Raw genomic sequence first — 19,572 nt, 5'->3', positions numbered from 1 at the left:
CCACCACTTATTTCTCAGCAGGAGCAGAGTATCTTCACTTCTTGGGGTTTTTTTTCTCTCTCTCTCTCTTTTCTCTTTCTTTTTTTTCTTTTTTTTTTTTTAAAGTTTCATACTTTATCAGTTGGATTAAAAGAAAAGAAAAAAGATGCAAAGATTGAAAAAAATGGAGGAAAAGATGAAAAAATCTGATCTGCAAGGAAAAGAAAATGACAGGCCACGTTTAGCAATATCAGATGATATTTTGCTGGTACTTAAAATATTGCTAGTATTTCTGCCAGAAAAAACTGACTGTTACACTAGTTGTCTTACCTCCCTGTTTACTCCAGGAAATGGTACACTCCTGTGTTTATTCACTTGAAAAACTTACTTCCACTATCTAAGGCATTGCACAAATTTGAAGATACAGTGTGTTATTTCGTTATCTGTCCCCATCTTCTCAGACCCTGTTAGTGATGCAAAGGAATTTGTTTCCTTGCTCTGACACTAATAGAGACCAGTTCTCATTTCATCCTCATAGTGAGTCTGTTAGGACCCTCTAATGCTATTCAATTGCTGTCATTACTGAGATACTTTTTCTGAGTGGAGAAGCATTTCTGATTGCACTTCCTCAGGTCTGCACCAGTACAGCTCTGCTGATTGTGGTGTAACTAGGGTGGTGTTATACTGGAGTACTTGTGTGGGGAGGAGGCTGCCTGTCATCTCATATTCCCTGGGTAAGGTAGAGAGTGTTACTGCTCCCACTTTACAGGGGGAAGGCCGCAAAGAGTGTCACTGGTTTTGTCCTAAACCACACCAAGATTCCAGTCAGAGAAGGTTATTTGTACACTGGCACTTGGCAGTCCTTGTCTTCTGACTGGTACACAGCTCTTTATTAGCTGTTTTGCCTATGAGACTAACTGTTCCTTTCCCTCCCTCAGGTATATTGTGATGTCAGGAACCCCTGAGAAAATTTTAGAGCACTTTCTAGAAACTATGCGCCTTGAAGCAACTCTAAATGAAGCAACAGGTATCTACATGACAAAGGCTGTGTTATTATTACTTCATAAGATATTCTTTCTGGGGGAATACTGCAGTATGACACTTTGAAAAGCAGACAGTGATAGGTTTTTTTTCCAGAGCAAGAACTATCCACTGCTCTGTAACAACCCTAAGAAAACCTAGGAAATCTAGAATTAAAGATAACAATCTAGAAGTAAAATCTAGACGTAAAGATAACAAGCCCATTCTATTGTACCTCTACTTTTGGTTCGGAGTAGAGCGGTAAAATCCCAAAAGGTGCCAGATCACTGGTCATGACTTTGATTAGGCACAACTCTAAGACCAGGATACAGCATGCATTACCACCCGGTGATACTCGTACTCATACTCCTAGTTTTGGATGTCACTTAATACTGAGAACCAGCTTGATACCTTCAGCCATTGCATTATGCTAATATAAATATTCCCAAATTTTCATATCCATATCACACTTAAAGTATTATAGTTTAAAATACTGGTTTGTGATACTTTCCCATTTTCAGGGGAAGAAAAATTGTTACTCAGAAGAACTCAGAACACCATGGGTCAAGTCCTACAAATGCAGGTTGCTGCAACTGCATTTAACAGGCTGCTTTTCATTAGTGTAAAGAGAACAGAGAATTTATGTCCAGGGATACAGATAGTTGCTGACTTACTGTTAGTAAGTACTTTAATTTTTAAAAAAGAGTCAGACACAAAATATTCCTCCTAATTATGGTAAAGTAATGGACAGAGTTTTATATTAAGCTACATGATATCACTTTAGCAAGTTCTTTTTACATTGCAGATGTCTAAGGAGTGTATACTCAAATGCATTCTAAAATCCAGGTAATCTGTTAATGACCTCATCATACTGCAGAAACTTATATAGTGGTTCATAGATGGTGGAAGAATTGAAAGATTACATAAATCCTTTTACAGTGTGTGTTTTAACCACTTTTAAGAATAAAAATTACAGCCTTCGCAGACACTTGCTTATTAGGATTACAAGCAGAATATTGTTCTTTAAGCTGACAAGTATATAATCAGAAATTTGCTATTCATAGTATCTGTGTATTATACAATTTTCTAAAATGAATTATTTTGAAATCTTTTAAAATTTTCCCCCAAACATCCAATGACCAGATTATAGGTATATCCTAATGGGATACAAAACATCACAATTCACAAGCAAAGCTATATTTAAGGTATAGAAGCTCAGAGTGCTGTAAAATCAAATTTTTAGTTTATGCATTCCTTTAAGAATTGTTAAAATCCACTTTGCACTGGATATTATGGAAAGAAAAAGTCCCACCCTTCTGGAGGTTAGTTTTGTCAACTGGGAGGTATTTTCATACATGAATTATGGTGGAAGCCGTGATGTAATACTGCATTCCACAGTCAACATAATTTTCCTGACATCCCTGTTACATACAGGGGTTTTTAAGTGTTTCTCTGTTTCTCAAAAGTTGCACATAGAAATGATACCCAGGGTATTGTGTTTATTTTTTTTTAGTGGTTCCATATAAGACTTGCATAGTTTAAAAGTAAGAAACAGTTTAGTCTCACTGCCAAACTTATTCTGGCCTCTGCAGCCAGGCTTCATAAATCTTTCTTGTCACAAATGCAAAGACAAGGCAAATTGGGATTTACACCAGCGCTACCACAGATCATTTTAACATTAAAAATAGCTTGCTGGTTTTTGCCAGAGAAAATGTCCGTCATATTGGTCATATATGTTTTAATGTAATTGTATCCAAATGGTTCACTGTAGCACAGATGTTGTTTTGTTGGGGATTTTTTGCTGTGCCAAATTTCCCTTTGACACAAGCAAATGCCTGTTAACAACAGTGCAGTAAAATTCATGCAGACAAGAATGAAAGCTTAGTATTACAGCTCGTATTTGTTCATTCCCCATTTTCATACTTAATACCTTCAAACAAACTGCAAAAAGACCCCTTTATTATCAGCAGAGGGAGAAAAAGGTACTTCAGTGGGAAGAAAACTCATCTTTGTGATCCCCAAGCTGTTTGCAAGGGCTTAATGGACTGTTTTCTTTCTTCTCTTTTCACAGATTCTGTTTTAAATGATTTTATTATGATGCACTGTGTTTTTATGCCAAATAGTCAGCTCTGCCCAGCCTTGATGGCACAATATCCTTTTGTAAGGGAAAAGTTACATGCCTTTAACAGCTATCCCTGTTGGTGATGAGACTGAAGCTTCTCTCTCTCAAGGAGTACATCACGTTTCATGGAGGCTGTGCCTTGTGGGTAGGTTCTCAGTGTCTGATGAAGAGCTATCCATAGTTCAACAACTATGAAATAGATAGTGTATACCAATGATGAGATACAGTCCTGAAGCATGAAAACTGTATCTTTCCTGTGCTGATTACTATTCCAAGGGAAAGAAATGTACTGCTCCTCCACCAGATAAATGAAATTACATAAAAGTTTGGATTACCCTTCCTGTATCCTTTCTTTTTTGTTTGTTTTTGTTTTCTTTTGCTGAGCTACAGCACCTAGATTTTAACTGAGATCATTATGTTTTAGTGATTTCAATGGTCTACTTTATAGATTACAAGCTGAAAACTGCTTCAGGCAAAAGGGTACCTAAACTAGTAGAATAATGGGTAAGCAGTTTCTAGGTGCTGTCATAATAGTTATCAATGAAAATAATAATAATCTCTAATAATAATGATCTATAGCAAATGTTGACAAACTGAAAGAAATTTCAATTGCATGCAAATACTTATGAGATAAAAGCTTACAATGGATAGCATCAGTTGCTGGAGGTGGTTCTCATACTGTCTGCATGTTTTACAGGAGGAGTCTGTGAAATGTCCATCAGCCAGTTTGTGGCAAGTCATTTAGTTTGGGGAGCTGCTGGGCACTGAGAGTTTTCCCTGTGCACAGTGACTTGAAGCTATCAAGTGACTGGGAGCATTAAATAAACATATAATGTTTTCTGGTTTATAGAATTCTGACAGGGGTATAATAACTTCAATTCCCTATTTATTTTTTAGAATCAGAGTGGTGTAAAAGTATGCTTTCCTTGAAGCTCAGTGGGGCGAGTGACATCTAGGAAAGCTAACCCCTTGAAACAACAAAATAGAGCATCATGTCCTTGTCTGGCAAGCTTGAGAATCCATTTGTGTTACTCCTAGCAAGGACAGTAATCGTTTTTAAAACCTTTGGACCCATAAAAGTGGTCTGCAGAAAATTGTTCGTACACCTGAAAAAAACACATTTTCCAGAACCACATAGTTTTGGATATCAAAAGGATATGAAATGCTGTTGCTGACAGCTTTGAGAGGGAAAGGAAAGGACGGAACTTTTTGTTTTGAGGGTTTTTCTCTGATTTATCTAGCTTGTGTTACTCAGTCGGTCCTTTTGAGACTCAGAATTGCCTATCCTCAGGTATAATAGTATACCTCTGATATCCAGTAACTGGGAAAATCAGATGCATAAGCAAAATGTACTTCATTGTTTATAGGGCAAAAGCTTTTCTGAAGACCAAAGTGGTAGCATTACTTATGTATACATACTCAGTTATGATGAAATGTATTCTGGAGAACAGGGTAAGACCGCAGTCTTAAGTGGGTTTTGGCAAGCATCATGCTAATTCTTTTCAGAGAGGAAAAGGAGGGCTGAAAGTAACTGTGTATCCCACTGCTTTAGTGTCAGCTTTTCCTAGAGCTGAATTATTATTTATTTGGTCCATTCTGAATATGGAAAATCAAACCAGGCTCTGTTGATTGTACCATTGAAATTTATAGTTAAGAGTTGAAAGGTTGCTAACAAAGCTTATCTTTTCTGAGCAAAATCAGTCTACAAAAAGGTTTGCTGGTGCTGAGATACTAAGGAGAGATTAGTTGTGTACAGTTAGGAAATCAAAACACAAGAAGGGAGGTGATTCAGTCAGAAACACTGTTTTTGCTCCAGCTCCTAATTTTAAATCAATATAAGTCTATTTTCCTATACCAACTTATGTTACTATTTTATCTGGCAGCATATGAATATGAGTAGTGCTAGATAATCATTGAATGGTTAGGGTTGGAAAAGACCTTAAGATCATCTAGTTCCAAGCCCCCTGCCATGCTGTCTGTTGGACCAAGGCCCCTGTTCCCCTATTTTCTACACAGAGATGGAAATGGACAAATTCTCAGAGCTACAGCTTGTCAGAGGGAGGCAGGACAAAGTCATAAAAAATACTTGAAATAGAGTAGCACCTCCAAAAGTGCACCTGGGATAGTGCAAGTGTGTGATCATGTGTGCAGGTGTGCATCTATAAAGGAGCACTCTCTAAAAACTTTCAAAGTATTAACTCCTCTTTTGCTTTCTGTAGATGGTAGTCCTTTAGTGTGTTCCTGTACGTATATTTTGTGAACCTCCTTTACCGTCATACCAGCAAAATAGTTAGCATTCTGCTGTAGTAATGGGTGCTGATTTTGCACAGCTGTTGATACAGTTAAGTGTTCCCATGCAGGGAAGAACAGACTTCAGAATCGCTTCCATTTCCTAGCATATGCTAGATGTAACTAGAAAGATATATATTGAACTCTAACCATGTTGGTGTTGATAAATATTTTACAATTATCTGACACTTGTTGCAAGTATGCATGATCTTTGCCATGAAGCTGCATCCTGTAGGTCCCATAAAAATGGGAGAACCCTTCATTGACTCTCCCTATGATAATGTTAATAAAGGAGCAGTTACTATAAATGAACAGTAAAAATACAGAAAAATTACCATTCGCTGTGGTGAGTCAGTTAATAAAATAAAAATGCATTAAATAATTACAGTCTTTAAAAGGTAAAAATGCCATGACAAAAACTACTCGGTAGAATGTTAGACTTGTTCCCTGAGACATGAGAGTACATAGCTTACCATAAATTATTTACTTCTTATGACCCTTTGACTTATGTACTCCCATAAATGTACTGACATGTTTAGTCATCTTAAACCTGTCTGGGTGAAATTAAAATGCAGAAATTTTGTCAGTCAAATGAGTGCCCCAGTAACCCTGGTAGCATGTCAAATCACTGCAAGGGATTTGGGGCAGGAGGATCTTTCAGAAAGCATGAGCTGCTTTTTCACATGATATTTTATTAGTATTTCTTAGACAAATGCTTCTATATGAGAAGCTTAAAATAAGTAGGTACATTTGATTTCTAATTAATATTTAATTTTCTAATGAATATTTTAAATCTTTTGTTAGAACAACTGAAAGAGCACCGTGAGGGGATAATGGACTTTGCTGTGAGTGAAAGCATGTCAGCTGTTAATATTGAACATTGCTATGTAAGTGGGAATAATATTATTCATGACAATCAGAATTTTGGTATCTGGGAAGAAAAGCTGAAGATGTAACTGAACTCATTCAGTGCTTACTTCACATTCAGCTATCAGTTTATTGGGAAACAGATTAAATATACATTGTTAACTTCTGATCAGTGAGAAGTAGGCACACAAATCTTCATGTTCTATTTCTGCTGGGGATTATTCTTCATTTTTACATAGGTTAAAAGCTGAAATTATCTCAGTTTGTTGCCCATTGTGCCTTTAGTTTTTTCTTGGTTTCTTGCTTTCAATAAATGTTACTTTTGGCCTTTTTGCCAAAAACATTTGCATATTTTTGTTATGTTGACACTCAATCATGAAAAAGCTCAATGAAATGTTTCCCATATTTTCTTATTCTTTACCACAAAATAGCTATCACAAAGTATTGTGACCCAAATATGCTTTATTTGATAGAGTGGAAACTTCTGCTTTCCTCATGTGTAAGATGAGGCCACTACAGAATTTTTTATTTTACCCCATATCTCTATGGGGTAAAGTTCCTGGTCCCCTTGCCATAATGGGACTGAGATTCACCTTGGGTTACAGTAACTTCTAAAAATAAAAGGAGTAACACTGGTGCTTCATTCCCATTCACAAATGGAAGACTGGAATTGTTAATAAACACCAAGTGTTCTTTTTCTTCAGCTGTCTCCAAAGAACAAGGAGAAATGCCCTTCTTCAGTCTCCATGATTAATCCTCTTCTCTATTGTTCCAATTGTCATTTCTGTCCTGCTCCCCTACAGCAACTGTCTCTGTGGTGAGATTGTGATCATTCCTGTGCTCTTTAGAGAATTCGCTGTCTTTTTACTTTTTAGTATGAATGTGAAAGGTTCACAAGTCTTTATGCTAGCAGCAGTCCAAAATCAAAAGTATATATTGGAAAGTTACATTTGAACACCCTGAAAATGGTTCGTTGGAAGTCAGTTGTTTGTGAATTCACACTGGTTTTGATATGTTCAATCACTGAGCATTTTCCTTGACACCATGGCACCTATCATGCCCAGCCTTCCCAGGGTACAGAGCAGGAGAAAATGGATTATGCCCTCAACAATAAAAGGCGAGTCATTCGACTGGTTCTGCAGTGGGCTGCTTTATATGGAGATTTACTACAAGAAGATGAAGCAGCAATGGCCTTTTTGGAGGTATAAAGGAATTGTATCATTGTACTGAAAAGTACCTACCATGCAAGATAAGCTGAAAGCCTGTTTCTAGTCTGTAGAATTCTGTTATGAACTAAAGAGAAATAAGTCATTTCAAAGTGCAAACTCATAACTGTTTTATCTGGTTTAGCTGCAGACAGTATATGCACTACAACAGTGGTTGAACCATTGTCAAACTCTGGACCTCTGAAAATACCTGCCAGAGTTGCAGACCCCTTTCAAAGCACTGCATGGGTAGATACTTTATAGCAATAGATAAATCTGCTTTATTTTTTTAATATTTTTCTTGTGAATAGCTCAGAGGCTGTACAGGTTGAACTGGGGGTCTGTTTATGCCTTCCTGAGGTGTGCCAGGAAGGAAGGTGGAGGGTTCTCACTCTACAAAACCAGCAATCCGTTTCATTTGAATGAAAGCAGTACTGCAGCAAGTGGAACTTAAGATCTTTGTCTTCAGAACCCTTCTGATCCCTTAAAATCATTTAGTAATTCAGACATTGCTTGTATGGCATGTGCTATAGTCTTGTATTTCTAAGGTAAGATGCATTGCCAAAGTCATGTTAAATTGTCATCATTGCAGTTTATTATTATATATTGTGTTTATGGAACACGATCATGTGTGTTACTGACTGCATGGAAGTTCTTGCCCCCAAAAATGAATCTAATGTAAGAGTTAGGAAAGGGGAATAGAGAGAGAGCTTAAGTAGGACAGATGTAACAGCAAGCCCACATGGGAAAGCTTTTTATAATAGAAAGGCTTTGGAGACAGACGTAATCTCTTTCATTAGTCCAGAAGTTAAAGAACGATTACTAGTTGCAATCATACAGATCCTTCTTTGGGACAGTGTGATGTAGGTGTGTGGCAGGAAGAGATTTGAGTAGGCTTTAAAAGAGGTAGTATTGTAGTGGATTGGAGTAGGTGAGACTCAAACAACTCCATAACAAATTAATCACTAAGAACTACAACATTAGTGGGTAAAAAAAAGCTATCACACCAGATTATCTGTTAATTTTATAGTCTACTATTGATAATCTGAAAATGCAGCTTTTGCACAAGCAGTCAGTGGTTACACAGTGTGTGAAGGAGCCTCATCAGGCTTCCCTTCTGCATCTGTAACTTGCTTTAAATCAGCTGGAGGTAAACAAGTAGAAGTAATAGAGGGTTGAGCCCAGCATGTGTTCCTCTACGCAGATTACAATTCTTTATAATCCTTAAGCGATCAGATGTCATCTCATAATCCTCTATCCTGAGTACTGCTCATTTACCCCTATAGTTATTTAAAGACTATTTTGTATCATTTACAGGAATTTTATGTATCTGTATCAGATGATACTAGAATGATTGCAGCACTAAAGGAGCAGCTTCCAGAGCTAGAGAAAATTGTAAAGCAAGTGTAAGCACAGTTTTTGATTCTTTACTCCCCCACCCTTTTTGTCAGTAAATAAATGAAGAAAATGTGTTGGCTTTATCTCTTAAAAATCCATTCTGTGAATGGCAGTCATACAAGATTAAATGTTTGCATGCAAGTTTGTTTGAATGAATGTCTATGGCTCTCTCTTTCCACATCATTCTTGCAAACGCCAAAATCTTGTTGAAAGGTTGACAGAAGGAATAAGAAATTATGTACACACCACTGAAACTAAACTGGATGCTTATTTCATGCTTACATGGACTTTGTATAGTATTTTCCCTGCATAGTCATAGGTAACTATGGTGTCATCGAGTCTTTTCATATATGCAAACATTATTGATATTGTAGTTTGACAAGTGGTCTATGTTCTATGTGTGATTTTGTATACAAAATCTTCCCAATAATATATAATTACATATTCTGTGATTTACCTTTTGATAGTTCTGAAGAACCTAAAGCATCACAGAAGAAGGTAAGATAATGTATTTTTTTCCATTTTCTAAAGTCAGTGCTGTAACACAGCAAATCCATTAGCATCTACTCTATAGAAATCATGGATATATTAAAACAACACATTGAGAAATAGCTTTTAACATTGTCAAATTTTGCATTGCTACTCTTTTTCCTGTCATTGATAAGAGACCATTGTAGTTCATGTCTACCCCATAATGTTTGCATTAATTTGAATCCTGATGATTCATTTTCAGCACAAAGTTCTTCTGCAGCTGTTCAACACAAGTGATGACAGAGCACAGAAACGCCAGCCTATCAGGGGTAGCGACGAAGGTGAGTGCCTTCCCTGCAAAGTTTTCTTGAGCCACTGAGATTTGCAGTAAATTTGTCTCTCGTCCAAAATGGTCTTAAAATAAACAAAAGCACCTACCTACACTTTTGAAGTCTGGCCTGAAGGAAACTCTGCTTTTGGTAGCCCAATATTCTCCACCATTGATTTGAAGTGTCCTGGTCTTTTTGCTTAGTTACTGGTGCTATCAAACACTGTGCTTCCTCAGATGTAGAAACCTTTAAAATAAGGAATGAACAAACCGGGTGAGAATCAGTACAGACAGTGTTCTGCAGCTAATGGCAGTGCAATAAATAGTGGGTGCTGAAGGTCATGTTTGAGACTCTGTCTCCCCTGTGTAGTTTAAACTAACATGTACAGCTGCTCCTTTGAGAGACAAATGGAGGAGATAATCGTGCTGTGGATTTCTGCCCTGTGGCACACTGCCTAGAAAACAAAATCTGCTGGTTTGCCCTATTCTATTGTTTCATTCTCTGAAGAGATTAAGACAAAATTTAGAGCAGTGTATCAGAATAACATTTTCAGTTGTACTTGCTTTTCATGTTTTTACTTCAGGCACTGCTTAAAGCACTGCTATGTGAGCAAAATCCTGAGCTCTGCTGATGAGATCTGTTTGTTGCTTATACAAAGATACATGCCGCTTAAACCTCATAAATCTGATGATTTCTTTGGGACTGCTAAGACCAGTCTCTCAGTGGTTGTTTTGGTGCATCTTCATCACAGAAAATAACTTCTTCTTCAAGGTGTTTGATATTAAAGGATAGCTCTTGCTAGTGAACAATAGTAAAAATAAGGGAACAAAATACAAGGTCATATAACTGAGAAAGCTGGTGGCATAAGTCAAACCAATGAAAGAGCTATTTCAAAGGCTGAAAGTAACTGCACGTGAACAGCAGACATCCTGCCAGGCATGCAATTTCTGTTGTCCAGAACAGTGTTTCTTCTAGGTCTACAAAAGAGTGAAACAGTTGCTGCTGCCAGGAAAGTACAACTTGTGCCTGTAGGGATAGGCAATAACTGCCCCTTTCCTATTGCTGTGTGGAGCTGGCAGCACACTGACCACTGAATTATCCATGGACAGCTCATACCCCAGGGGCTGCTTGGCTTGGCTTGGAGGATCTAGTGTTTTCTCTGTTAAAGTCATGTCACTTTGAGCTGCCTTGCTTTTTGCAGGCTAATGTACATTGCATGCTAATGTAGGCTAAGTGATACTGATTTCTAGGCAGCCGGAGGCCTGGGTTCATATATTACTCTGTGAGCCAATTTGTACTGTACACTTAAGTGTATTCTTATTGTCGGAGTATTCTTCTTCTTAGTCTACAACATTCTTGATTCAGGAATTACATACTTGCTTGTACAAGCCAGGTTGCAACACAGCTGGATTTAAGTTCTGATTTTAACAAAAACTATTTTCACATCTATTTTATAAATATGAAAATTATTTTCCTCTAATTAAGAGAGTTTGCAGCCAGTTTTCTGACTTGAAAAGAAGTATTAATTTAAAATATTATAACGTCTGGAACATAACAAAGTGCCAGATTAAATTGGCATCCATAAATAACATAGCAATACTGAAACACTCATATGCATGGTTTGCTAAAAGCTCTGGGAAATCAGAGATTTCTGTCCTAGAAACTGTAGAACATCTGAGGAATGGGGAGCTATCAAACTTGTAATGATTTATTGTTGCTTTGTTTCGTTTGTGAGGAGTGGTTACTGAAATGATAGTAATTTGTACAATGAAGTCTCTGTGGTTATTACATGTGACATGCACAGCACATTTTTTTTTCTTTAGTTCTGTTTAAGGTGTACTGCATAGACCAAACCTACACCACTATCCGGGTGCCAGTCTCTTCCTCTGTGAAGGAAGTGATCAGCGCAGTAGCAGATAAGCTGGGATCTGGAGAAGGCCTCATCATAGTAAAGATGAGCTCAGGAGGAGGTATTGTATTTGCATATCTTAAACTCTTCCTGCTTACGGTGAAGCAGAGCTTTGGAAGGGATTGAAAGACTAAGTCAGTCAAGGCTTTTATGTCAATGTGCATGTTCAGGTTCTGACTCAGAGGCAAGTCCTTTGCCTGCTGCAGGCACAGGCTGAAACTCGTATGGGAGACAGGAAAAGCTTGTGTATCTTCATATTACAGAGCAGAGCTACCCCAGGTTTCTGTCACTGTAAGACTTGCAGGAGATATTAGCAACAGAAATAGGAGGTAAGTGTGGGTAATGTCAGGCTAGACATACGTATCAGCAACAGCAGGAAACACGGTAGTGCAGACTTTCCATTGCTGGTCACTACCATTTCTGGCTGCTCGGTCCATGCAAACCATTACTGAGCAACTTAGTGCCAAGCCCACTGACCTAGTATTTGCAAGGGGTCAGGAGTCAGGCCCCCACTGTAGACTGTGGGAATGGGAGAGTAACTGCAAGGTGAATTCTGCTGCAGAACTGGTGTTGCTGAAGTGCTCTGGTTGAGTGTGACTGTGTAGACACCTGTGTGGACACACACAGAGCTAATAAGAGCTGTGTTTGAAGGCATTTTTGCAAACAGTGGTGCCTGCCAAAGCCAGCTCACTTCCTGAAAACTGACACCAGGCGGCTCTCCTTTTTTGCAGTTGCAGCAATACTTCTATTGTCAGATTTCCTGAAAGGCAACACATGCTGGAAGAGACTGTTTTGTGTTACTTTATTATCTTTTCTTTACCTGGGAGTAAAAGCTCTTTCAGAACTGCTGCAATGAGATTTGAATACAGTTGCATTTCGTCACCTTCGTATGCAGTTACTGTCTTCTAAGGCAATTTCTATTAAGAGTAGCTCTCTGAATGCTCACAGCTCAGAGAAGAATGAATGGAATCCCTAATTATGGTTGAATTTTCGCAGGCAGTTTCTAGAGATGGCAGCACAGGCTTCTTGACCTGTCTGTACGGTCTGGGGCAAAGATTCTGTTAACATATTCCAGTTTCGTAGGAGACTGGTTTGGGCTGAGCTTGTTGTCACATTTCTTCAATAGAAAGGACCTTGTTGTTATCTGTTTTCTGTCCTGGACATTGGTTAACTGTGGAAAATTTGTTCCAAGAAGTGTGATCTGTGCAGCTGTTGGATCGGTCCTGCTGTAAATTCTACATATATATCATGACTGTTTATATAATAAACAATCTGTTGTTTCATGGTTACAGAAAAGGTTGTGCTCAAACCTCATGATGTTTCAGTGTTTACGACTCTGAGTGTTAATGGACGACTGTTTGCTTGCCCACGGGATCAGTTTGATTCATTGGTATGTATGTAGCAGTTCTCAGGAAGTTCAGTTCTTCTCTTTATTTGAACACTTGACCTTTTTTGCATTATCATGCTTTAGATGAAAAACTAGTGGAAACATTCACAACAGAGGGCTTGTCACAGTGCTGTGGGATGAGCCCCAAAATGAAAACAAGGTAATGTAATTCCCTAAACTAGAGCAGAAATCCACCCGATGCACATGACAGCACTCGATCTCAGTATTCTGCAACACTGAGCATTTAGGTAGGTCTGAATGTTGTCACTAAGATATGCAGAAATTCCTGATTACAGAAGTATCTACTCAAGGCCACAGATAGATATTTTTGAAGATGGATCTTACTAATTAAAGCATTCTGAGGACTTGATTCCAACAGTAAATTGCTAAAAATATTCTATTTCTCAGCCCCACAAAATACTGTGTCAGAATCTCAGATGACTCTAAGTATATTCACAGAAAATATTCCTGGTAGAGAGTCTGTTTTTTCTTAGGTAGAATTGTTCATAAGTACTCAGGGTTTATACAGTAATTCTAACAATCTCCATGGGATCTACTTTTATAGAATTTGATTTGACTGTACTTTTTGTTCCTTTTATTTCATTAAAAACAAATGTCATTGCCAAGTCGTGTCAGCATGAACTCTATTACTCCTAGCCTTGTTTCAGCCTCCTGTATGCTTTTAACAAGCCACTTAGTATGTATGCCTGATTTTTTTATAGATATGGTAAAATCTGTGCTTTGCTGCTGCTTTCAATTTAGTAACCAGGGAATGCACATCCAGCATACTGTAGTGCCATGCAGAGATACCTCTTGTTCAGTTTATTAAATTCTGATGTTCCCTTAAGGTTAATTAATCCTGCCAAGTAGATACCCTCATGGGGCATGAGACTCTAAAGCAGGGGTGTTGCATCAGTGCAACTGTGCTGGGTACTTTTATATGTCTCTGCGTTGTCTGTGTAGATATAGCTTTGGCAGGAAATTGTCATGACTTTCTGTGCCTTTTCCCCGATGCTATTTACCATGGATCAAGTATTCAGAATGCTAGAATGAGCTTTAAAATAAAGGGATGCAACGTGCTAGTTTTCTTCAACTGGACTGACTTCAGTAGTAGTTAGGGAGGAGCACTCAGCACCTTAAAAAAGGTTCTCAACACTGCGTGACAGAATACATCCCTTTATCGGCTGCATTTTTTCAAATAGGCATAAACAAATTGCAGAATGTTCCAGCCTCACTTGCCTCTCAGTTTAATCCCTTCACATTTCAGTTTGTGGCTGCTGCCTATGCATGTACATTTATTCACATTACACTTGGCGATTCCCGTGATAAAATTGTTCTGGGTTAGATTAATTTTCAGATACGCAATGAGCTTACTTCTAAGTGCTTTTTTCCTAGCCTTGGAAAATATGTGTTTGTTATGGTAACAGCTATGTTGTGTTTGTCTCCAAATAGGGGAAAAAAGACTTCTTTCAGTCTTCGGGCAATTCTCTTTCCACAGATTTCCACAAATTTAGGATTTTCTACACCAAAATGCTCAACTTTTATTTCATACTCTTAGACTGAAGAAGTGCTGTGTTTGTGCAGATCTCGATGCAGAGCAATCTGCAGACTGTTATAAGATTGATGGCAGTCCTGGTTTTTTTTTAGATAATACTTATATACAGTTTTTTCTTTTAAAATTGTGGATGAAGCTTTTAAGGTAATAATGTCTGTGGTTTAGCTTAATAATTTAAAATTATTCTATGATTTGAAAGGCAAGTTTTCTTTAGAGTACAAAGCAGGAACTCATACAGAAATGCTCTTACATGCTGCGCGTTATTGAGGGTGTGATTTGATGTATTAATCCAGTCTGTCCTTTTTCTATTGATAATATAATCATCCTACATAAAAGGATAAATGTAAATATGATCTGTTAATCTTGCAGACTCTATTGAGTTTGTACTCGGAAAGGAGCCTGTTGATAATTCCCTACTCCATAATTAGCTAACAAAGGCCCTATGAGAAATTGAGAAACTTGTAAGTGAACTCTACTGCCCTCTCCTGGAAACAAAACAATTAAAACGTGGGTTCTCAGGAAGCTACTACTTCAAATCTGACTTGATCTCAAGTCGTGTTTTAAATCTCTTTGACACAAGATTTACTTGTCTGCAAAACTGTGTACCTCATCTCATTTTCTGGGTGGTATGGAAGTGTCTTTCAAAAATGTTTTAACTTGAATGTTAAGGATTCTTTCTCCTAAGACCCTGTGCGTATAATTCTAATTAGCATAGCCAGGAGTTTTGCAGTCCCAAATAGTGCATCCCTGTACTGTCAGAGAGAAAGTATGAGGCTTATTTTATAAATGATCAGAAGATCTTACAATCACTGCAGATTTCTGAAATATGGCAGATGTAATAATTCTCATCACTAGAGTCAATAATTTTGCAGAAGCATTTGGATTATGCTTTGTGGTCTAGATATTTATGTATACAAAAAAGGAAACTGATAACAAAAGCTTTGTGGAAAGACCTATGCTCCTAAACAGACATGCTTTAGTTAGTGCAACGTGCATTGAAGTATTTATTTCTGGCTTCAAATTTTAGAACAATGCTAAAAATAACACACTGAGAACAGTCTGTGTTATTTCCTTACAGTGCCTCTGAAGAGCTTTCAGAATTTTCCTGACTATCCTGTGCATAATGGATACTGATTTTGCACAGGGCTTCTCATTTCCTAAATGCCAGCCTGTGGTTAAAAGCAGATTTCATTTTTGCTATTAGAAACGTGCTTAGGAAAGTGGTCACATAGGGAAAAAAAAGGTCAGAAATGTTATGGAAGAAGAGCACCAGTCATGGAATGTAGTATTTCTAAAATATTTTTATGACATTTTTCCATTTGTAGGCACCATTACCAGAACAGGAAGGACCATCGACAGGTACAGTAGGAACGTTCGAACTGATGAGCTCCAAAGACATAGCACATCAGATGACAATTTATGACTGGGAGCTCTTCAACTGCGTGCATGAGGTATGAGGGTCTATTCTATTCAGCAGATTAGAATCTGGTAGAAAATGTTTAGTTTCACATTGTAGGTTTGTGCATAACTTGCAAAACTTGCTCTAAGCTTGATCTTCAAAAATACTACAATAAAGCCACCTACAAGTTTTGAAAGTATGAGGCATTCTTAATGGTTTAGGCAAAATGCAAAAATAAAGTTAAACTTCTCCTGCGCTTGTGCTGCTTACTGAATTGCTTTTGTATGTTTTAAGGTATTAAACTATTTATACGTAGTTTGTAGCTATGCTTTTAGTATGCCTCAGCTATTGTCTACTGGGTTTGCAACCTGCATCCTTGTCATTTACAACAATAAAGGTAAACTGTAGGGCAAGTTTCAGGCTAGATACTTACCTGGTCATTCTTAGCCTTTTTCCTCTGTCCAAAAGATGAGATTTCTAAAACAAAATATCCCAAACTATTTTCTTTTTCCTAGCTGGAACTGATTTATCACACTTTTGGGAGGCACAATTTTAAAAAAACCACAGCAAATCTGGACTTGTTTTTAAGAAGATTTAATGAAATTCAGTTCTGGGTGGTCACTGAGATTTGTCTTTGTGCTCAACTCAGCAAACGTGTTCAGCTGTTAAAGAAGTACATAAAGATAGCAGCCCAGTAAGTATACAATCATCTGTGAACTGCAAATGAGGTTCAGTATAGTTAATTTATTGTCATTTTTCTTTCTTGTTTTCAGACAACCACACAGCAGAGATTAAAATGTTCTCTATTTGGTAATTCTGTCCATTTCCTTATAGAGCTGTATCGAACCTTGTTTATAGTCTTTTTTCATGTCCTACTTTCCATTGCTCCTTGATCTGTGATCTCTTAGGGCCATGCTTTCACATCAAATTTGTGAGTAAATATGTTTCAGTTCATTAGGAGGATCCTTCATTTACCCTTACATGCATTAGCAAATATTAATATGCGAACTAGTAAATATTAACAAAATTGAGCCTTAATTTTCCTGAGAACAGCAGTGTTTCTGGTGCTGTTCAGGAAGACTCTTCTCAGAATTGCTCTGAGTGGGAAAATCAAGAGGGAAGAGCAAAGAGATGTAGTATGGAGATGATGAGGCTTATGTTACCTTCAGGCTTCTTGGGATATTTTTCTAATACTTTTGTTTGAAAATACAACAGCAAGAATATCCTTTTTTGTTACTAACTGCTGGGTCTGAACTTGGATAACAGGCAGTTCTTGCTTTTTTCTATTCTTTCATTTCATTCTTAATAAGACTTAAACTCCTTGGAGACTTCATGCCAAAGGTGTTGGCCTTGACTCCTTATCACTGAAGCAAGGGTGTGATGGAGAGGGAGCAGGGATGTGCTCCTGCCCCCTGCATAGCTGTAGTTTTATATCACCGTTACCTGCTTCCTTACTTTGCAGTCCATGGTGTATTTATTGCATTCATCACTGTCGGAACAAACAGTTGGCTGAGGTGTGCAGTGAGGAACTGCCTGTGTAAGTGTCTATGCCTTTGGATGCTGTGGCCATTAGACAGTCTTGCCAAACAAAGAAATTCTTACTTGCAGTTAAACCGTAAGTTGGTATCGTTGAATGTAGTTGTGTGAAGGAAGAGGTTACTATTAGAGCTGTGTGCCACCCTCCTCCCAGTTAGTAATTCCACATAGCTGAAATCAGGGTTCACATCAGAACTCTGCATCAGCGTGCCTACCTTCTCTGGGAAGGACCCTGCTCTGCCAGTACCGGCTTCCTCTGGGAACTGCTTTGGGCTCTCTGGTCAAATTACGGTTGGTCGAAGCTGACGATTTCAAACTCTAGTGGTGGGCACGCAGGACCAGGCTTATATTCAGAACAGAGGACAGAATTTACCTCTCTAGTTTCTAAAAACATATATACCGCATATTGCATTATGTCATTCTGCAGAGAGGAACTGGGAAGCAAGCTGCCGGCCTGCGGGCTGTGTCCAGGAGAGGGCACTGGCACCCGCACACAGAGGCATCTGGGTTTGTTCTGAACTCAGGCATGAAACGGGAAAACGTTGAAATGTGGCAAATTAAGAAACAATAGTCATTTCCATAAACACTTGAAATCAACCATCCTAAAAATTACAGTTAAATATCTCCTTAATAAACTGCCCTCGCCTGTGGGTTCCTCAGTGTCATGGGTTTAATCCTATGCTATTTACAACAGCTTGACAACCTCCTGTTTACTTCCATGTTTCTGGTATCACTACAATGCTAAAAATAAACAGCTAAAAGAAGTCTGCTCTGCTGAGCCCTCTTTGTCTCCTACCAGCAGAGCAATGCAAGGCACAAGGTTTTCCTCCGTGCAGACGGAGCAGGCAGGTTGAATTGCAGCGGCTGGAAAGGCCACAGGGAAGTTTGGCAGGCTGCTGCCCTCAGCACATGCAGTGCTGCCATGGGAACAGGTACCACAGCATACGGTAAAACAAACACAAGTGCACTGAAGTTAGTGGGACAAAAAGGCAAGGAACTGGATCAAAAGATGTGGGCCCCGGCCTTGAAGCAGGGGGGCTTTCGAGGAAGTTTTGCTTGTGAAGAGACCTAATGAGAACCGTACCCTACCTAGAAGCACTAGGCTCCTCAGAAAAGTGTTTGGGGAGAACAGCTCAGTGCTGCACTATTAATTTTAGGCATGACTGATGGTAACAAGGTGCTTTGCGCATACTGATTTTCAAAGCTAGCTGAGAGCCCTGTTTCAGTTCTGTACCTTGGGGCTCAGGAGCCATCGCAGAAGGCACATCGTTCTGTGCCTGCCACCCCACGCACCCTGTGATGTGTGCTCCCTGTCTGTGCGGGCAAGCACAATGCCAAGTGCTGGCTCCAAGTGCTGTGTACGTGTGCTTTCAGTTCTGGGAGCTGCTGTTGTCTTTGCATCTGCAGGGAAAGAATGTAGAGGTTACCAGGTTCATCTCTTTTCTCCAGTCACTGTAGGATTAAACTTTCAAACAAAGGGGAAAAGTGAATGATGTTTCCTACAGTGAGTTCTTCCCATATTAATTGTATCAGAAAGGCCTTCTAGGATGTACTCGCACACATGCTCATGGATATGTGCAAACCGGGTTTGCACGTATTTACGCTTTGCATATATACCACAGGCTGTTTAGAAACCTTCTTATGTATCACTATACTCAGACGCTCCCATTCAGTTGCTGAAAATCATTCTTTCTATACACATGCATATGTTATAAGCCCAAGGAGCCTGTAAGAAGTTTTTAAGGGTGTGTGTTCACAGAGAAAATGCCAGGAGCAATATGCTCGTGTAAGTACTGAGAGGTTTTAAGCACGCGTAGTTGTGTTGGAGACAAGTGTGTGCACATGTGTATTTTCACGGTTCTTACTTACAGGAAGATTTTTCCAGTACAGCCTGTTCTGGGAGGCAGAGAGGGACCTCTGCTCTGTGCACACGGTGATGCTTTGGAGGATCCACTTTCTGACATTTTACAGGCAGCATATATGCAGTGGAGCCACGCAGCGCTGTTTCTACTACCTTACAGTGCTCCTCTATCTGGAACTGAGTTATTTAGTATAGAGCCTGTAGAATTTACAGAATATTTGATGTAGAATGTCATACATCTAGAT

The 19,572-nt window shown here is 38.6% G+C and overlaps 1 protein-coding gene and 1 long non-coding RNA gene across 9 annotated transcripts in view; one reads left to right on the top strand and one right to left on the bottom strand.

Moving 5' to 3' along the window:
- Positions 1-19,572, top strand: part of RAPGEF4 (Rap guanine nucleotide exchange factor 4) — a 152,538-nt gene that overhangs the window by 115,500 nt on the left and 17,466 nt on the right. For all 8 annotated transcript variants that reach the window (XM_062604810.1, XM_062604808.1, XM_062604809.1 and 5 more), the window contains 10 exons: positions 918-1,006; positions 3,071-3,149; positions 7,329-7,479; positions 8,800-8,888; positions 9,348-9,378; positions 9,614-9,692; positions 11,504-11,650; positions 12,882-12,979; positions 15,857-15,982; positions 16,446-16,624. In XM_062604810.1, coding sequence (XP_062460794.1) covers positions 918-1,006; positions 3,071-3,149; positions 7,329-7,479; positions 8,800-8,888; positions 9,348-9,378; positions 9,614-9,692; positions 11,504-11,650; positions 12,882-12,979; positions 15,857-15,982; positions 16,446-16,624 — 1,068 coding nt within the window. The remainder of the gene's footprint in view (positions 1-917; positions 1,007-3,070; positions 3,150-7,328; positions 7,480-8,799; positions 8,889-9,347; positions 9,379-9,613; positions 9,693-11,503; positions 11,651-12,881; positions 12,980-15,856; positions 15,983-16,445; positions 16,625-19,572) is intronic.
- Positions 71-18,851, bottom strand: LOC134156609 (uncharacterized). Its single transcript, XR_009961971.1, has 4 exons — positions 18,263-18,851; positions 17,682-17,985; positions 9,790-9,926; positions 71-190 (listed from the first exon to the last, which is right to left on the bottom strand). It is a non-coding gene; the product is annotated as an uncharacterized LOC134156609 (long non-coding RNA).

The sequence above is a fragment of the Pezoporus occidentalis genome, unplaced genomic scaffold (assembly GCF_034315485.1).
Source record: "Pezoporus occidentalis ecotype Australia unplaced genomic scaffold, CSIRO_AGI_Poc_V1 ctg88, whole genome shotgun sequence".
Classification (NCBI taxonomy): Eukaryota; Metazoa; Chordata; class Aves; order Psittaciformes; family Psittacidae; genus Pezoporus; species Pezoporus occidentalis.
The sequence above is the reverse complement of the archived record's forward strand: the minus strand, read 5'-3'. Positions and strand labels throughout refer to the sequence as shown.